The 20,039-nt window shown below is 33.8% G+C and overlaps 1 protein-coding gene across 17 annotated transcripts in view; it reads left to right on the top strand.

Annotated features, from left to right (window-relative positions):
• Positions 1–20,039, top strand: part of LOC116345653 — a 112,248-nt gene that overhangs the window by 10,867 nt on the left and 81,342 nt on the right. For 3 of the 17 annotated variants that reach the window (XM_031775206.1, XM_031775212.1, XM_031775202.1), the window contains 14 exons: positions 7,620–7,731; positions 7,927–8,062; positions 9,728–9,921; positions 9,982–10,100; positions 12,414–12,612; positions 12,677–12,820; positions 13,066–13,325; positions 13,474–13,549; positions 13,735–13,960; positions 14,017–14,266; positions 14,345–14,504; positions 15,398–15,454; positions 16,183–16,606; positions 16,701–16,830. In XM_031775206.1, coding sequence (XP_031631066.1) covers positions 7,956–8,062; positions 9,728–9,921; positions 9,982–10,100; positions 12,414–12,612; positions 12,677–12,820; positions 13,066–13,325; positions 13,474–13,549; positions 13,735–13,960; positions 14,017–14,266; positions 14,345–14,504; positions 15,398–15,454; positions 16,183–16,606; positions 16,701–16,830 — 2,346 coding nt within the window. In that variant the 5' untranslated portion in view covers positions 7,620–7,731; positions 7,927–7,955. Of the gene's footprint in view, positions 1–3,502; positions 3,697–4,640; positions 4,741–7,333; positions 7,434–7,619; positions 7,732–7,926; positions 8,063–9,727; positions 9,922–9,981; positions 10,101–12,413; positions 12,613–12,676; positions 12,821–13,065; positions 13,326–13,473; positions 13,550–13,734; positions 13,961–14,016; positions 14,267–14,344; positions 14,505–15,397; positions 15,455–16,182; positions 16,607–16,700; positions 16,831–20,039 lie in introns of those variants that run through there. The other 14 variants (XM_031775221.1, XM_031775210.1, XM_031775219.1 and 11 more) reach the window with 11 other exon arrangements.

Raw genomic sequence — 20,039 nt, 5'->3', positions numbered from 1 at the left:
CCTCAGTGTTTTTCTCCACTCTTTATTCATTTTACTTCGTTTCGTTCTTTTTTTAATTTAAAATTTGGTGACCTAGTATGCATCAACATCGCTGACACTCACTGATATTGTTTTCGAAAAGATTCGCATCGTTTGTGATTTTTCAAATGAATTTAAAAAAAATAGTGAATTCCAGAAACTAGTTTGTTTCGACTTATGCAAATGACACAAGGAACACAAAATTTCTTTCTCTGCAGATTGTTTGCTGTTCTTGGTAAATTTAAAACACACGTATTGTACCACATTTTTGCAAACATGTGTACAAACCAGCCATTTTTTTCCATCTTCTTTTTCCATTTTTCGCTCCGATTGTTATACACACAGCATGTCATTGCAAATACATACCAAACCACATCACTGTCAAACAAAAACAAATGTTAACACTTGGCCGTTATGCCGCAGAAGCGATTACATATTATGCTCACCTTCGTGTTCATTTTCACTGATCATAGCCCAATGTTGAATAACGACTAATACAAAATTCATATAATTTGCCTGCTCTCAAACATTATAATGTTTCAAGAGTGATTATATTCATGCACTTTTGCCGTTACCTTCCTTCAATAAAAAAAACGAACGCCCCTTTGTCATTTTGAGAAAAGTCTCATTTGGGACAACTGTATGTTTGTCTACTGTGTGGATGTGTGTGTGTGTATGTGTCGATGCTGCATAGAAACGAAAGCCAAAACTAAAACCATTATCTAATTACATTCGTACGACACAAGCGCTGAGCCATAGTATAGTTTTGTTTGCCTCTTTGCTTGGGTAAAATGATAGAAATTTCCTTTCTCTTTCTATGTGTGTCGTTGGGTTGTTGTTTTGTGAAAACCTTTGATACAACTTCGAGACATCCTGCTCGAATGCAATGAGGTCAATTTGATTATTTCCACGATGAAATACATAGCAGTTTGCTTTTGACGCTTCCGATATCACAGCATACAGTTGGAACAAGCTGCTTATATGCAATATGTACATGTGGATGTGGATGTGTGGGTGTTTGTTTGCAATTTAACCCAAGTTATTTGATGAATAGACGATGCACGAGAAAACCGAAAAAAAAACGGATGCATTGTGACGAGTACATTAACAAAGTTTGTGAAACAGTTCACGAATGTGTTCGAATTTTGACAAAGTTTAGCGGTTATCATTTTGTAATCCAAATAACAAATTTCACAAATGCTGAGATCAAATTTATCACAAACCAACAGTCATATGAATGAAAATTGAACCGTTTCCAATAATAATTTAAACTAGTTTAATTCAGAGATTGTTCGACTTAGGAAGAGGAACAGCGAGAAGGAACACGAGGAGAGTGCTAAGGAGAATGGTATCTTATAAAAAATCGCTTTTTTCATCTTCCCTTGAGGAGGAAATGTCAGGTCAGCGCTTGCCTCCTCCTCACCATTCCTCCCCTCCAGATGAACAATCCTTGTTGGTTGGATATCATGAGAAGAAAAAAGAAGGTGGTGACAGGGGGATGAGACGATAGAAGTGGCAAAGGGTCGTTCAATGTTTTGTGAACCACCACTCTCGTGAATTATCCATAGACTAATGGCCCATAGTTTTCATCTATATTGACAGCTTTCGATTAAAATCCCACTACATAACTAGATGAATAGGATAAATTGCGGCAACACAAACACTCTGCTTTCCGTTGTGTATCACGCCATTTCGAATTTATAAATACAACATTAATTTTGGATCCCATCATCATTTCCATGAATATGCTTGGAATTTAAAATGTGTTCCAACTACATTTCAATGCTTTACGAAATTCAAATTTCTTGAATTTAATTCAAATATATCATAGCTGATATTGTCTAAATCCATTTTGGTTTAAGTTTTGGCACACATTCTAAATAACAATAAAATGGCCCAATGTCCATAGAATATCAAACGTCATTATTTCTCATTTGTATTAATGGAATTTTTATATGCAAACACCTTCGAAGTTGCGGTACTGCTTTTCGTTTAAAATAAAACAATTTTCATACGAATAATTTGATTTTTCGTTCACGCTTTTGTTTTTTATATTTTTGGTCACCTATTTATTTCGCTGAATATCAAACATAAAATATCCAACGAATGCACAACATTCTTTGATGTTTTCTTCGTCTATTCTTTTCTCTGCAATATCTAACTGTATCGTGACAAAGATGTTCAATGAATATATGGTCTAGCCGTCATAAATATGGGATTTTATTGGCTTATGCTCTCGTAAAATTTAAAATCAAGAATCAAATCGAGTTGTATCGAGTTAAGCAATCTGCTCGTTTTGGTTCTTTTATGGTGAAACGAAAAAAGAGCATTTTTCATTTTGGATAACCGACGTACACGCGCACGTCTTTGTCTTGTACTTTGCAATGGTTCACATAAATTTTGTTGCGTCCGAACAATCCATAAATGCTGATTCATTGCGATTTGTGGGAGACATGAAAATGTATCGTGTGAATAGTATTGGGCATTGCACAATCGAACCTGAAATTTTGATTCTATTGCCTTTTGTCGCGCTGACAAAAAAGCCACACCAACAACAGACAAATTGGAAAAGCCATTTGCTCGTTTGTATTCATTTTGTTTTCTATGTTTGTGTGATTCCATTCTACATTTTGACATTCACCAAAAACCTGTTTGTTAAGCACTTGAAATAGCAAAGTTCAATACATTTCAATTGCAGAATTTGTAATTTTTAATTATATACAGTCATTTGTTATATATATGTTTTGCGATGACAGTATTTTGAGAGCTGCTTGACTCTAAGAGTTCTTGAAAGCGACATAGCTATTTGGGCCCATATAAACCAACATCTGTTAGTTCAAGATGAGTAGAAAAAAACAAGCATCAAAGAGTGAAGAGAAAGAGAGAGAACGCTAACATAGCGCCCGTTTAGTTTATTTTTGGTGAGAACGTTGTGTGCATATGGTGAAAAGTGTGAGGTATAATACACATTCGGTGCATTTGGTATGAAGCATTTTCGGTTACGGTACTTTGCGTACGTGTACGAGTTGTGTGTATGGTGCATAGCATATTGTGGCATACGCATGTTTTATGTGCGCTCGTGCGCACGCGGAACGAACTAGCGAGTGAGACGAGCTCTCTCACACACAAAACTCAATCGCTATCGAAATACGACAGCGATCGTTGTGCACATACACAAACGACAAAATTGGTATCAACGGTTCACAATCGGAATAGCAATGAAATGCACAGATCACACGACGTGGCTCACACACGCCGAATTCGGAAATGTTTGAGACGAGCGTCTAAAATGATACAATCACCAAATCTCATAACGATTTTTTTGACAGAGTCGCGAGCGATAGCATGTCGAAAACACACGGCAATCTACAAATGAATACTGAATGAAAAGAAGAATTACAAAAAAAAAACAGAATAACCGATGTCAGAGTCACATTCATTCAGTACAAAACATGTTGTCTATACGTACACTGTCAATTGAAAACCGTTCGCGATCAATTTCTCATACACATTTTAACTCTGGCGCGCATAGTCGATTCATAGATGGAAACATCTCAGTTTCGATTTTCGTTTGTTGTTATTAAATTCTGTCAACGACATTTTTAATTTTTGTCACTTCATATTCGACACCAACAACAAAATCTATCGTAATCGAATGCAGCTACCATTAAGTTGAAGGTAAATAATGGATTTCTAATGGAGTGCATTATCTCAAACTTGCCGTCCCTCTCTCACAAATTACTATTCACGATGTAAATCAATATGCGCCAATGCAAACAATGCCAAATCAAAAACCATAATTCTATTAAGTATTCACGTCAATCAAATCAAGTGCTTTTTAATGACCGTTTAACGCAATTTCCAATTTTCATTTACATCGTGTGACAATTTTGTTGGCTTTTTTTATTTCCTTTCGTTTCTTTTTCTTTCTCATCATCGTTCGTTCAAGTTTTTAATTGAAATGCTAGATCATCGACGTGCATCGGATGTGAGAGTGCTTATACGGTGGTGCGTTGTTGTTCACCTGCAATCATGTCGATGTTTATAAAAATAGAATCGTGAACTAGTTGTGGTGTTCGCCGATTATTTCCATGTAAAAAAGTGTGTTTTGTATATATGTGTGTGTATTGCTCTCGAAATACTGTTTACATTAGAAAACATGTGAAATTTAAATGCGGAACGTTTATTGGGTCTGCCTGCATTTTCGATATTTCGTTGAAAGTATCAAAAAAAGTTAAAAAACTATTTTTTTTGCACCACTGTATTAGTTTTTGTTTTGATTTTTTGTTTTATTTCTCTCAAATTGTGTGGACAACATTTCAGTTTTTCTAAGCCTTAAGTTTAAAACATAACAAAAACAATTCTCACATGTGTGGACATTTAGAAAAGTCAAATATTATGGTTGACATTCACAAGAAACTTGTGATTTAATTTCAGTTAATAATCAGCAACCGAAAAAGAATTTAATCATATATTTAAAGAGAATACAACAAAAACTACAAAATTGTGCATACCAAAGGTCGTGAACCATTTCAATCCAAAAATATTGTGATGCAATGGTGTGGGGTTAAACTATAATCGTGATATTTTATACATAAAACGACATAGTGATACTACGGTAGTGATGATTAAACGTCCGAAAATGATAAAGATGGAGCCGAAAAAAGTAACGCCTTGAAAATTTAGCACAAGTTTGTTCAAACAGCGATCAGCATAAGTCAGGTGATAACAGACACACACACACACACACATGCCCATAACATTGAAGCGTCATCAACATTAAATGACATAGTGAAGAGACATTTTAATGAATCTTTCATTAAGAACAAACACAAACGAGAGTGAATGGCATTCATTGAATGCAACATTTAAAATGTTTCGCTTTATTTTTCGGTCCGAAAAATTATTATTGTCAGTTGTAAATCATGATGTAAAACATGGTTGTTAAAATGCTGTTCAAGCGAAATTTGATTTTTTTTTGTACAGCATGTTCAAAACGACGAAGAAACAAAAAATATTTAGATAAAGTGTCCATGAAGCAAACGGAAAGTATGATGATGCATAAATATAGATGTGTTTTTTTTTGTTCATAGTGTGAAAAAATTTAATGAAAAAAAAAGCAAAACTACTTACCGCACACAAACTATAAAATTACGGTTAGAAAGAATGTGGAACAAAAACCCGCAATTACCTCTTTTCACTGAGACCAAACTCATTTGAATGGTAGTGTTAATTAGAAAAAAAATTGACGTCGGAATGCACATGAAAACACTTTAATTTGATTACCTATGAATGTGTTCATCCAGCACACATACCGCACACACCGAATTTAAAGAAGAAAATGCGAGCAAACGTTATATTTTCTATGTGTTGTGGTGATTTCATATTTATTAAATGCAAACCATTTCATTGATATCGATAATAATTCGTCGAACAAATTCCAGCAGCATTTCTTTGCAAAACCAACACACAAAGCAATAAGAGATTCAGCGAATTCAAATAACAGATTATATAAAAGGTTGTTGTCGCTTGCCGGCATTGTTTCTCGTTTACGCTCTTCTCTTCCTTTCATTGATTCACTGCACTGCACTGCACTGCACTGTAAGTGTCAATTGTAGTGAATCTGTGGGATAGGAGATGAATGCATCTCAAAATATGAATTATGTTTCATTCGATAGTTCAACACGCCTCATCCGATTACAAATACATGCACACACTTTGCAGACATATGAGTTAAGCACGTGCGATATTGTGTATAAGCAGTTTTTTCTTCTTTTCATTCATTTTTCTCGGTACGTTCATTCACACTGATTCTTCAATTCCACAGAGTTGAACAAATGGATAGATATCGCCGATCGATCGTAGACAGTGACAAAATGTGTAATTGTACTCTTTTTCACACGCTTCTGTATCGTCTTCGTTTTTTTTTTCACACTTTGAAATTCATTTCAACAATATTCACAGAGTTAGCGAGCATAGGATAATGAGCATTTAAAATGTGTAAAATACGATAATTATCAGAATCTTTATCGCGTTATCGCTTTATATCTCGTTTAATCTGCGAAGTAAGCAAATTGAATTAAAATCACATCATCACGTCTTAAAATCACCGTTCAATCGAATCAAAAATGGAATTTGTTTTATATTCTTTATGCCATATCATGGGCAGGTGTGCAATTTCATACGAAGAAAAAAAACTGCTTGCAAATGCATTTTGGCCATTTTTAAAGTGGAATTTAACCTACATACAAATTACAATAAGAAATTAAATGATAGACAATTTTGAGAATGTTTAGGAAAAAAAAAACTGAATTACATCACAACTTCTTTGCACACATAATTAAAGTTGATAATTCAATATAATGGAACGTGTAAAATAGAATGCTTGAACCAGCTTTTGCAGTCATTTTATTAATTTGCATTTGCCAACTTCATTACAGGATGATGAAAATGAATGTTTGTTTTAAACAAATTTACTCATTTGAATCAGCACGATTGGGCTGCGTTAGAACGACAAAAGATATTACATCTGGTGAGGCCGCCGTGTCGATGGAAAAAAGAAGAAGAAAAACAAAAAAAAAAAAATTGTGTGCTAGTGAGAGCTGCGAGTGTGGGAGGATGAGTGCGGGGGCGAAGCACTTTCTTCTTCGCGTGTTTGTACCGCATATGCATGCAATGCGATGGATGTTCAAGAATCAAGCACTTTCATAAATTGTCCCCTTTTATATTATATTACATAATGCTAAATTGCTAAAACACTATGTACGTACATCTATAAGCGCCTCAAACATATGATACACTTTTCCGCTATTTCATTATCAATTTATCATTCATATGCTGACAGATTTAGTCCAAAAAGTGTCATTTCTGTTTTATTCCATTTAAATGAGCCCTAATGAATTCTTGATGATCCTCAATGAATCAAAACCAAGCGAATATATTTCATGCACATTCAAGAATACATTCGCTTGCAATATATGCTTCTTCTTTTTTTTCGGCTTACTTTTTTTTCGGTCTACTCTGGACGGTTTGTGTGTGTGTGAAGCCGTTTGACTTGGTTTTTGTTTATGTGTTGAGATTAACTTGTTATGATAAAAGTTCTCCGTAAATTTATCTACACAGAATAGCGTGTCGGTTTTCATTGTTTCTTCATCAAAGATAAATATAATTTTCTTTCTTTTCATTTTTGAAGCAAGTGAGCACGTCAAACAAATATGAACTGCAAATCAAATGAGTTGTGAGATGTGCGTTTCTTGTACACATTTAATTTTCGTCTCATTATTTTAATATTTTATTAAATCTTTTGCGAAGGGTGTGCGCCGTTAAAACATTGCTACATTTGAATTTTGCTCGGTTTTTGGTGGTGATCACATATTCAATAAAAACAAAATTCAACAAATGATGTCATCATCAGTGTGTGTATATGTACTTTGAATAATTGAATCGTGAAATCATAACGGTTTTTTTGTTGTTGTTTTAAAATTTGCAAAGTTTTGAACTTAAAACATCCTGGCATCCAAAATGCCCAAATATAATTAACAATTTGATGAATTTCTTTTAACGGTGTTTTTGTCTCTTTTTCTCCTTTTTTTGCATTGCAGAGAGGCAGCCGATACGGACACCGACACAATCAAAGGTCACAGTCGTTAAATCGCGGTCAGGTGCTTTCTCGGGCTGAAGTTGGTAGTATGTGGTGACACCAGGGAACCTCAGGTTTGTATTCACCTTTGAAATAAAAATCATGCACGCAAGACATTTGACTTGATGCTGAACGTGTATCAAACTGACATTAATTTTCTTGTTCTCTCTCATTTCCCTCTTTCTATACCATTCTAACCCCCTCTCTTTATTACTCTCGCTCACTTTTTTCCACTTTCACGTGGTCAAAATTCGATTCGATGTTTGCAGGAGGTCAGGCGAGCTGTGCAAGTTGCGCTATGGGTAATAAATTAAGCTGTTCATGTGCGCCACTAATGCGTAAAGGTTATCGATATGAAGACTCGCCATGGCAATCAACTCGACGACGTGACGGCCATCTCCTGAGGTAAATATTCCTCGTTTACCGCGTTGCCAATCCTATTGCACTTTATAAATATGCATAATTGAAACGAAAAAAAAAACCATATCAAACAGAAAAAATGAAACCGATTTCGCAGAAGCAAAAGACGAAGAAAACAATTTGAATTCAAATTCCCTGCACTTTCATTCGTTCACTTTTCATTTTTCCTGTCCAAAAGAAATGAAGAAAAAAAATGTGCATTGCATGACCAATTTACATTTTTTTATATCTCATTTTCATGTGCATTTACATAATTAATTGCACTATTTCATTCATGCCACTTATTTATAATTCATTTCTCTTTTTTTTTCTCTCATATTCTTATGTGTATATTTGACAAGAATTTATCCTAGAAACAACAGTATTCTGTGTTTTACATTTAAAAAGAACAATAAAAAAAAACAATATAGCTGAATTTGTTTGTCATGAAAACAAAGAAAATGCAAAATAGTAAAAAGAGGCTAGATGAAAGGCGTGTGTGCGAAGATCATCCAATAGAATTGCTAGAAAATTGACAACATGACACACATTTGTGATCAAATTGTATGTACATCATGTTTTAAGTAGGCGAAAAGGGAGCAATCCAAATCAGTGACAGTGTCGAGTTGGTGATTTTTAGATATCAATCGTAGTGGATCGATGAATAAACAGGAAAATACCGAAAATATTAAAATATTTTCATTTCATTTATAAAATAATTCAATATTTTTTTTTGCTCGAATTTGATCGATTGTATGACGTTTTAGGCGGCATATTTATATTTTGTCTGAAGAAAATGTTTCCACATAAACTTCCTGAATTTATTCAAATGATTCTGATGAAGTTCATTTCAAACGGAACATTTTTTAGAAAAATAATGTCAAAAAATAAGCGAAAATATGTGATAGAGGTTATTTTGATTGTTTTTCTGTTGATTGAATGCATGAGAATACCAAATCGTTTCATTTTTTTTTACTAATCACACGCTATGGATAATAATCACATTCCAATGTACGAGCGAATCATGTCAAATTTTTGTTTGTTTGTGCTGTCTGTCGAATTATTCAACGCATTCGTTTCTTTTATAGACATGTTGTTTGTATTTTGTTCATAGTTTTCACATAGAAACACAAATCAAGCCAGTTGAATTCATTCATTTCAAAGCGAATACTCTTATTTCTAATCACTTTTATCATTTGAGGTTTTCGTATATGTATAAATATGTTAGAGTCTTCTCTAAAAGAAAACAAATGAAAATATTCATGCTTCATGTTCATGCATCAAACTCATTCCGTAAAGCATATAAGCAATCATTTGAATCTAGTTCATTTCGACAACAATATTGGTGATACGCGTTTGATCTATTCGATGTACTGATCGTTGATATAAAAATAAACTGAATTTCATATACCGTTACCGTGATGTCGAATATAAACCACATACACACAGACAAACACAAACATAACAACAACACTAAATACACGAGATGCGTATAGAATTTTGATCGAAACACAACACAACTATCATCACTAGAACCAAAATAGAGACAAAAAAAAAACAGAAACAAAATGCAAGAAAAACAAGCAACCAAAAAAATCAAACAGCGCGTTTAAATGTAAAACAAAGTTAATGTTGTTTTCATTTTATTATGACAAATTTCAATTTCATTAGTGTATTCAGGTTGTGGGCGGAGGTGTTCCATGTATCGGCCAGCGGCGCTGGAACGGTTAAATGGCAGCAAGTATCTGAAGATTTGGTTCCTGTTAATATCACATGTATACAAGATACACCCGAATGTGTGTTTCACATAACTGCTTACAATAGCCAAGTTGATAAAATTTTGGACGTGCGACTCGTACAACCAGGTTCGTTTTTCATTTACACCTTTTTTTATGAATAATCATATTGATCGATGCATTTTCTAGGCACTCGAATCGGCCAGGCATCCGAATGCTTTGTGTACTGGAAAGATCCAATGACGAATGACACATGGGGCTTAAATTTCACCTCACCCATCGATGCAAAACAGTTCCGCGAATGCTGTGTAAGTGAAACAATGCCCAAATTGGGGATTGAAACAACCAAATCTGTCACTTTTCCATTACATCCACTCTTCTCATACAATTCGAAATTAGATTCTGGTTTAAATTTTTGGTTTTTTTTTTGCGCTCACGTTATTACTCATTTTTGGGATGACATCAGTTTCCATTTTGCTTTATATGCATATATTTTTCATAGACGCATATTCACGTTTTGCTGTTAAATAGCAATTTTGCTTTTCTATGTTTACATTGATCTCTCTTTATACGTGTACGTTATTCGAATCATTTATATTTTTTGCTTGTTTTTCCACAAAATGTCACATAAATACACCTTTCTGTTATAACGTTTCAAAATTAATTCAGCAAATGATCGTTATTTCTTTATTTTAATGCAAAATTAATTGCACCTGTATTTTATTCTATATGTATATAAAAAAAAATTGTTTTTGTTAAAATCTCTTTGTTTTTCGCTTTGCATTTCTCCATATTCGCACATTTTCAAATGAAATCTCACCATTAATTTTTCTCCAAATAAACATACAACAAAAATTGAACGCTTTCAATTTGATTGGGAATATACTACCGAATTCAATTTATAAATGGTTTTTGAGTGATGTGAAATGCAACATTTCATTTCGACTCTCACACAATACATACTAAACAAATATGAGTCAACAATACTTTCAAAACGTGTATTTATTTAAAAGTCTTTTCCCACTAATACTACGAATAATACCATCGAATTTTGATAATTCGTAAATCTCGGTGTTGTGAATATGTCCGAAAAATTATGTTCTGCATCATATCTAAAATTGTCAACGTCACTGTACTGTCTTTTTCTTTCTTTTAAGGAAATTAATATTCCTGCACAATATAAGAAATGCTCCACATAAAAAAAACGGAGGATAAAAGCGTGCAAGTAAAAATGAGACGGAAAAAGCGCTAATTATTTTGCAACATTTAACATGAATTGACGGATGGCGAAATTCATAAAATTTATTCATTTAAATGATGTTCATTGTTATCAAAAATCATATTGAATTTCCTAGAAAAACATATACTTCCAACGATTAGAACGACAACGGCGTTGGATTAAATGCAGAAATTGTCGAAAATAACTTTTGTTTACATTTCGTGTTCTTTTCTTTTGTATAAATAATGTATAAAAAAAATTGTAATTCGACCGATGTAACGATTAAATGAATGATTTGAATTTGTTTTCTCTCCATTTTTTCGCGCAAAAGTTTTCAGTCAAATCAATTCATCATGTTCACTTTGATGATGAGCCATTGCTTCACGTATGTGTTTTTCTCAATTGATTGTTGTACAATGTAAATTTATGACTTTATCCTATCCATGCTTTCGTTAAACATTTCCGTCGTTTTAATTGTTGGAATTAAAATATCTTTCTAAGTGTCTATTTATATGTTTCTCAACAAATTTTATTTTATTCTCTTTCACATACACACACACAAGACGAAATGACTTTTATTCTATTTTTTTAATGACAAATTCTCTTTGCTGTTTTGATCTTTTTTTGCCTGCTTTTTTAATTGGTTTTTTTTCTGCAAAAATTGATTTTCGATAAATGTGCTAATGAATGGTCTTTTTGCAAATACAAAGAATAAAATCCTTATAAATAAAAATATATCCAAATATTATCAACACACCCATAAACAATTCCCACATTATTTCAATGATGCGATTTCTATTGGCGATAAATAATTTTAAAATGTGACAAAACGTTTTCACATTTTTTCGAAATATTTTACTCTCACATTTAAAATTTTGGGGTGTGTCTCACCATGGATCACCGAAATTCGAAAATGTATCGATGAAATAAACATTTTTCATACACCCTCTTCTCCTACCTCGAACGCGCATAAAAATACCCAGCAAATTTATGAAATGGCATTTTTTTTGTTTCGTTGGGTCAATTGTTCATAATACAAAAATGTCTTGAAGCCATTTTCATTCTTCCACACCCCCCATCTGTCAATAATAAAAAAAATACACGCACAATCGTCCCAATACAGCAAATTGTACATTTTTTTCCCGAATGCAAGACTTTTAACTAATATATATATATATGTAAGTATGTGTTGTGATCAAACAATCAGTCCAAGGTTGTTAATGTTTAATTTATTTGTGGCATATATTTTGCCATTTACACATAATTAAATGAACCTTTGAATGCAATGAGAATCATGTCAAAAGAAATAACAAAACAATAAAAGCACAAAACAACAACAACCAATACAAAAATTATGTGTATCCCCAACCAATTAAGCTAATGTTATTGCGACATTTTACAGTCGCCTTCTTTCAAATTTTCACGAAAGGCCTCATCAAGCTACTCCCTAAAATTGGAACCGGTTGGAAAAGGTAAAATCAAAGGAAAACGGAAACCATTGAGCACACCGGCGAGTCCATCGCGAGCACGTGAACCACAATGTACATGCATGACACCTGAACAATATGCACGAATACGTTCACAAGATCCACGCAACAGAGGTAATGACATTCTGATTCAATTTAAATTTGAAAAAAAAAAACTAATTGACGTTCAATATTGTAGGCTCATCAACACTTCCGCGAGCCACAACCAGGGGAACGGAAACCGATGGCATACGCGGCGATAAAGTAACAGCAGCCACATCAAGCACCTCATTATACGATAACGTTTCAGCTGGAAATCAAACTAATCAAATTAATGCACAAGGTAAGTGATCCAAATATTCAAATACAACATTTAATGCGGAAAGAAAAAAGAAAGAAAGACAATAAATTGGCACAATAATAATAACAAAAACAAACCATTCGATTTACAATAAATATCCATATCGCATTCGAACGAACCATATAACCATAGGATTAGTGATCCAAATGCATTTGGCATGCAATTCCACAATTAATTAATTATTAAATGAATGAAATTTTAATGCACTTGCACATGCTCACACACAGATTTATCACGTCAAACAAAATCCCAAGAAACTAGCACAATGACCACAACCAATAGTGGAACCATTACAACACCATTGACCGGCAGTGGACAAAATCATGTCGGTTCACAAATAAGCCAAGATGATGCTCCAATGCATAAAATGGAAGAAACATCGAAATCAGAGGGAACTCAAGCTGGTGGTACGTTACAGCACAGTAATATTTCCACCACGAAAACAACCGGAACTGGAACACGAACAAAAGACTACAACGACGAAATGGTCGGTGTTTGTAATACCAAACAAAATCATTGCATCAAATTTTATCGAAATCCAAATAATAATAATAGTAATATTCAAATTTTAATTGTTTCGAAAACATTCTCTCTCTCTTTTTTTTGTGTGTTTTTCTCTCCTCCCACAAATATAGGCTCACGAAATGCACCATAATATTTTGAATAATAATACACGCCGTAAAACAAAGAGCACCGAAGATATGAATGTCGGTCAGTAGACTAATTCAATTCGATTCCATTTGATTTAATTTTCTTATACCCAAATCCAGCGTAGACCCAAATGAAAATGAGAGATATTGATATTCAAAAAAAAAATAAATAAATAAATTGTGCATTCAATTGTTCAAATTGTGATTTTAAAAATGTTCTATTGTTTCACATTTTGTTTTTTTTAGATCCAATCACACTGAAACGTATGCTCAAGCCAATGCCAAGCGCTGAAAGTCCAGCCACATCGCCTGAAATGGGACGCCGAAGATATAATTACTATAATGCAAACATAATAAATGCACCGCCACCGCCACCGCCACACTTACACCCACACGCCATGCATGCTGCACATCTTCTCAATAATAACGCAATGACACGGAGCTCAAATCAATCATCGCTCTGCAATAAACGGTATGTGTTTTAACAAATATAAAATTCAACATTCACTCGATTTATTCGATGTTTAGGTTTTCAAATTCACGATCATCACACGAAATTGGCAGAGGAAGTAGCAATTTTTCAGCGCAACAACAGCGTGGCTTATATTTGGAATTGGAACGAGAACGTGGCTGTTTGGAAGGATCGCCACCATCTGATAATGTTATGTTTGACAATCAATGTTATGCAACAACGCCTAGCTCAAGTAATGGCAATTCCGATCAAGATCAACCGTATGGTCAACGTCAAGGCAGCAATCGTCATCAACACCATCATCAGGTATAAAATCAATCAAATTGATAACGATTAAACAAATTTAATGTGCATTTGTGATGAACTCATCAACAATAACAATAGAATCAACCGAATGTAACACCGACACCGGGCTCCCCAACATCACGTTTGCTGCTCGAATACGAAATGCACTTACGAAACACATTGGCCAAAGGAATGGATGCCGAATCCTACAGTTTACACACGTTTGAAGCGCTATTATCACAAAGTATGGAAAATTTAGGTAACATATTGTAACAGTTAGTGAATTGAATTTTTGCGTTTCGTATTTAATCAGTGATTGAATAATAATTTTGTATTTGCCCGTAACGTCTTTTAATTTCTTTTCATTGTTAACACGAATATATATTATACATATATTGTGTGATTTTTTATTCCAAAATAATTCTACTAAAATCCGCTTCTGATTTAAAGAGCAAGTATTTTAAGGTTGAAATATTTGTGTATATTATATTTAGTCAAAGATTATTTCGAATATTACATATATTTAGAAGTTGTGATTTTTGCTTAAGGAGGAACCTTAAAGTACCTTCTCGATATTGTAAAACATATGTAAATTTTGTTCACATATTATCGCTTCAATCGAAGAGAAGGCACAAGGGCAATTGTTTATTATGGCATTTGTGTTTTTTGTGAATTGTTACAACCATATTTGGTTACAACCATACTTTTTACATCGAATAAAACTTCACAATTTTCTATATCAACAGTTGCGCTCTGCTTTGCACACACACACACACATATATATATGTATAGGTTCTTTGATGTATACGTTTTATTCACTTCAAGTAATAATGATTTTGTTGTAATGCAAAATGTTTCGTTAATTCAAATCAGCTTTGCACTCGATGTGTTTTTCCATTAATTTTAATCTTTGAATTTCGACCGATTAGTGACTTTTCTGCGAAGAATTCATCATCTAAAAAAGTTCGTTAGGAAAAATGAACATATATTTTTTTAGCAAACATTTATTTGAATTTATCGCAGAAGAGTCATCTCTGATCGATTCAATTTTTATGCTTTTATTCACTAAATTTTCAAAACAAATTTTGCTTTTAAAATCCTGGGATCGATAAAAATGGTGCAAAATTCAAAATTATTCCAAATTGAAAACAGAATTCGCTGAAAGTTTATCTGGAGCAACGCAACGAAGCCCTTATCCAATAAGGAGGCGTAAGTAAAATGAAAACCAAACCAAACCAAAACAAAACTAACAAGAAAAACAAATTCAAAACAAATATATGCACAATACACCATCCAAATTTGGCGCCAATCCGAACGATTCATTCAAGACAATTCATTGGCAAGCTCCAGAGCACAAACAGTTTCATTTTTGTTTCAATAATTTACGGGCCGGAATGTGTCTTGCATTAATCGTTCGATTTGTTTCTTTTTTTATAGACGCTTTCTTATTCTTTTATTACGCTCAATTTTTCATTTTCATTTTCTTTCCGTTTTTTTAAGCAATGTTTCCTCAACACAATATAATTGTAGGAAAGATTGTCTCTTCTTTTGTTTCCGTTTTCTTTCTAGATTTTTTCATTGTTTTTCTTTTCATTTCTTGAATGATTATACTTTCGATTTTCATTTCGAATGATTATCGTAATTTTTTTCTTTTTTGTGTTGGCATGCATCAAATTTATTTCATTCATTATTTTAACAATAGTTCAATAGTTGTTCAAAACAATAATTCCAATGATATTATTTATTTTCACACGAGAAAGGAATTCAAGAGAAGGAAAACCTAGGGAAAAAAATGTTTTTCATTATCTTGTATCTCTATCTCTATTTTTTCTACCACACAATAGTTCTTGATGGAATTTGCAAGAGTTTTGGAACGAAAAATAATTATGAAAAGCTAAAAAAGTGTTCTAATATGTTTGGTATAAAACATTTTATAGGATCTTCATCAGCAGCGGCAAAGTCTTCGACTCTGCCATTGCCGCATCAACGGCCGGCTGTCATAAATCGTGAACAACGAGATCGCGAACGTGACGGTTACTACAGTGATCGAAATGAATTGATACGGGAACGTGAAAGAGAACGTGATCGTGGCTATTTGAGTGATCACAATTCAAGTTTTGCCGCATCACGATGTGCATCATGCATTGGAGAATCAGCGCGAGCACAATGGTTTCGACATTCGGATGGTTGGCGATCAGGTAGTTCAACATTTGGTTCGGGTTCTGGTCAAGGGATGGTCACATCACAAAGTAGCGGTCACAAACGTTCACCGTGGGATTCGTTACCATCACTGCGTCAAGATAACAGCTTGAATGATTCCGGGTACGCTAAAAGCCCTCGTGCAGGTTCCCTCGAACAAAGGTGAACCATTTGTGTTGTAATTATCGTACGCATGCGTGTCATCACTGTTTGTTTGTTTGTTTTTTTTTAATTCGTATTGATGTGTATTGTTTAGGGGTATATTCGATCGACAAGATAGTTTACGATCTGATTACTTGAGCGATCGAGAAACGCGATATGGAATTGTACAACAAGCATCAATCGAGAGCACCGATTCACGTCTTTGCTACTTGACATCATCAGAGGTAAGTTTGTTATGTTTATTATTTTGGTACAGAAAAAGCTCCCCATTTCTACACCATCTAATTGCTAATTGCTTGTGATTATGGTAAACCCGTTCCGATTATATGTATGTTATGGAACATAAAACAGCAAATCATTTCGATTCCGGCATATTTTCCAAGTGATTCATAGAAATTGTTGAGTATTAGTCGCTCATAAATGGTATGAATTTGCACAGAAAAATAATGTTTAATTCACCAAAATATCATAATGGGAAAAACTAATAGAAAGTTTGTTTAGAATCCAAAAATTAGATTTACTTGAATAATCGCCAAATTGAAGTCATTTATCTCTGTGCGTACCATGTATGGCAAAAAAGTAGGTGAAATGCACACAATGACAAACAACATTTCAAAAATAACAGCAACAATGAAATTCGCTCGCAAACCGCTTCGATTCAAGTGAACTTTCGCTCATTTTACACTGTATACACTTATGTACAAAGATTGTGCCCGGTAACTATGCCGTTGACATACATATATGAAGACGCTTTAAGCTATTGGCTTCAGTCCTCTTCTGTTACATTGGTGTGTGCGTGTGGCGTGCATACAAACTTCACTCATTTTCTGTATCTCTTCCTATGGCTCTATCCCTCTCTCTCTGTGGAAATAGGTCTGTTTAACTGAGTAAAATCGGCGTTTTGCTCACATGGATGATAATATTGTTGCATGAATGCATTTTTGCCATTGCAGTAAATCGACAATTTTCCATTTACGAGCTGGGCGGAGCTCTGCTTGGGTGAAAAGCGAATGAACGACCTCTTTAAATGGCCTCGACCTGCATCACTTTCTGTACACGACACATATATGCGACACTCGCCGCTCGCCAAACTTAAAACTACAGAAATAGCAAAAGGCAGAAGAACACACACACACACACACACAGAGAGAGAGAGAGAGAGAGAGAGAGAGAACTTGATTTACTTTTCACAAATGGCCAACCAGTAAACTTGATTTTCGTCATCATTTAAATCTGTTAATAAAAATATTTGCTCAAATTGAAAGAAGCAGCAAAACATCGCTTACACGACACATGTTCAAATGATATCAAAATTGTATCGTACACATGACAGGCAAAGAGAGCAAATACATGTAAAATACATGATTGTATGCGTATTCGAATTTCTACATAGCACGAATGAGCGAATCGGAGAGAGATAGCGAGAATTAGAAAGAGAGAAAGAGCAAATAAGTGAGTGAGTAATACTCTCAAACTGGAGTCGGCAAACAAAACCATGTGCTAATTTTCTATGCTATTTGATAAACGTATTTTGCTGATACATTCATCGCACATCATCATCACAAAAAGGGAAAATTGCATTTTCCAATTCTGAATGTCTGCTACTTTGACGGCCTTTTTCCAAAATTTGCACATTTTGCAAAATTTAAATCAGCGTTTGCAGCACAATTCTGTATGGTTACAAAGTTGTCTTTGATCACCATTGAAAAAAATCTTTAATCATTAATTATTACTAAACGACACACAGTTGAATCAAGAGTCACTTCATTAAAACAACTTCCCCTTATGTACACGAATAATAATTAAATTCGGAAAATGGGCTTTTGATTCTATTAAAATAACATCCATGTATTTGATTAGAATTGAAAGGTGATTGGTGCGTTGTCGCACTACATTTTTAATGATAATACCTTTGAAAGTGCATTTATTTGACGAATCGAAAATGGTTTATGTAAAACTGGTCTCTTATTTTCTCTCCGTCCCTCTCTCTCTCTTAAAATTTTGATGGCTTTGTAAGTCCATTAATTTGGCAATTCACATTGTGCAGAATCGGTTATGGAATTTTTGCAATCTCTGATTGGAAGGAATGTTTTCATCTTGTAGTAAAAATGTGAAGAAAAAAAAGAGTAACGAATAATATTGTGCAGATTTGCATTTCCATTACACATACTTTAACATATGGAAAGAGCGAGAGAAGCATATCACATGAATATTTGCAACACCGTGAATTTTCCAGTTATAGGAACACATGTCGCCCTGGTATTGCATCGGATGGTACATTGTGATATTGAGAGATGTTGTAATATAATCTTTGGAATTGTTCACCCACATTCCCAGTACATATTATGTGTGGATGGATTGTGATGGCGGTTCAGTAGCCACGTTACCATAACCGTGTGTGCCAATTTTCAATTGTATGTGTGAACATGCTGCATGTATATGGTACATTATGAGTTTGCGCATAGCAAATCATTGTCTATCTCAATATTTCTCACACAACCGTTCATGTTGTCTTTATTTGATCTCTCTCTTTCTCTCTCTACCTCTCTTTATCACACTCTTTCTCATCTCATGTGTTTTTGCACATTTTGTGCTCTCACCAACATGAATTGATAGTAAAACAGAATTGAAGTTCAACTTAAGCACGAAACGATTGTGTGTTGACTTAAAATCGAACGAAAGAACGAAAAATATATACATAAACATATATATATTTATATATCAATTGCAGAATTGTAACTGAATGTGATTAGTAAGAAAACATGTACAAAACCATCATTTGATTTGTTTGACTGTTGACGCGAAAAGCTGCAGAAAATACGTACACACACGTAACCAGCACAAATTGTTCGTTGGATGATACATCAAAGTGCGTTTTAGTTTTTCGAATTAAGTTCAGTGATTATTGAATAACAATCGCATTTTGAAAGAACTCAAACTATTTTATAGTATAAAAAGCGCATTTATTTTTTAGTGGTGAAAGTGAGATGATTCAGCTACAGATTAATATACAGTAAGCATATATCTGTATTAAAATATATGTATATAAATAAATTCATATTCATTGTCAGTTGAGTTCCAAGTTCCAATGACCCTTTGCGTGCATTAAAATCGGTGAAAATTGCACAAAATACAGAAAAAAAATATATTTGCACTTTTGTGTTGACTAAATGATGAAACATTTCGATATATATATATGTATGGGTTTGAAGCAAAAAGCAAGCATTAAATGCTTTGAAGTGGTCTTTCGTTTTGAAAATGTGCTATTACCCATGCCGAAAAGAAATTATTTGTATATACTAGAAATTGATGTTAGCGTACTGCCATCGAAACTGTGAATGATTGAGTTTTTAATGAGAACGATAATACAATCCATCGTGGTGCACGACGACCAGTTTCACATGTGACTACTACATTCAATGTGATTCGTTTC

The sequence above is a fragment of the Contarinia nasturtii genome, unplaced genomic scaffold, assembly GCF_009176525.2.
Source record: "Contarinia nasturtii isolate CC-2019 unplaced genomic scaffold, AAFC_CNas_1.1 Cnas_scaffold_1371, whole genome shotgun sequence".
NCBI lineage: Eukaryota > Metazoa > Arthropoda > Insecta > Diptera > Cecidomyiidae > Contarinia > Contarinia nasturtii.
This window is presented reverse-complemented; position numbering and strand designations above follow the sequence as displayed.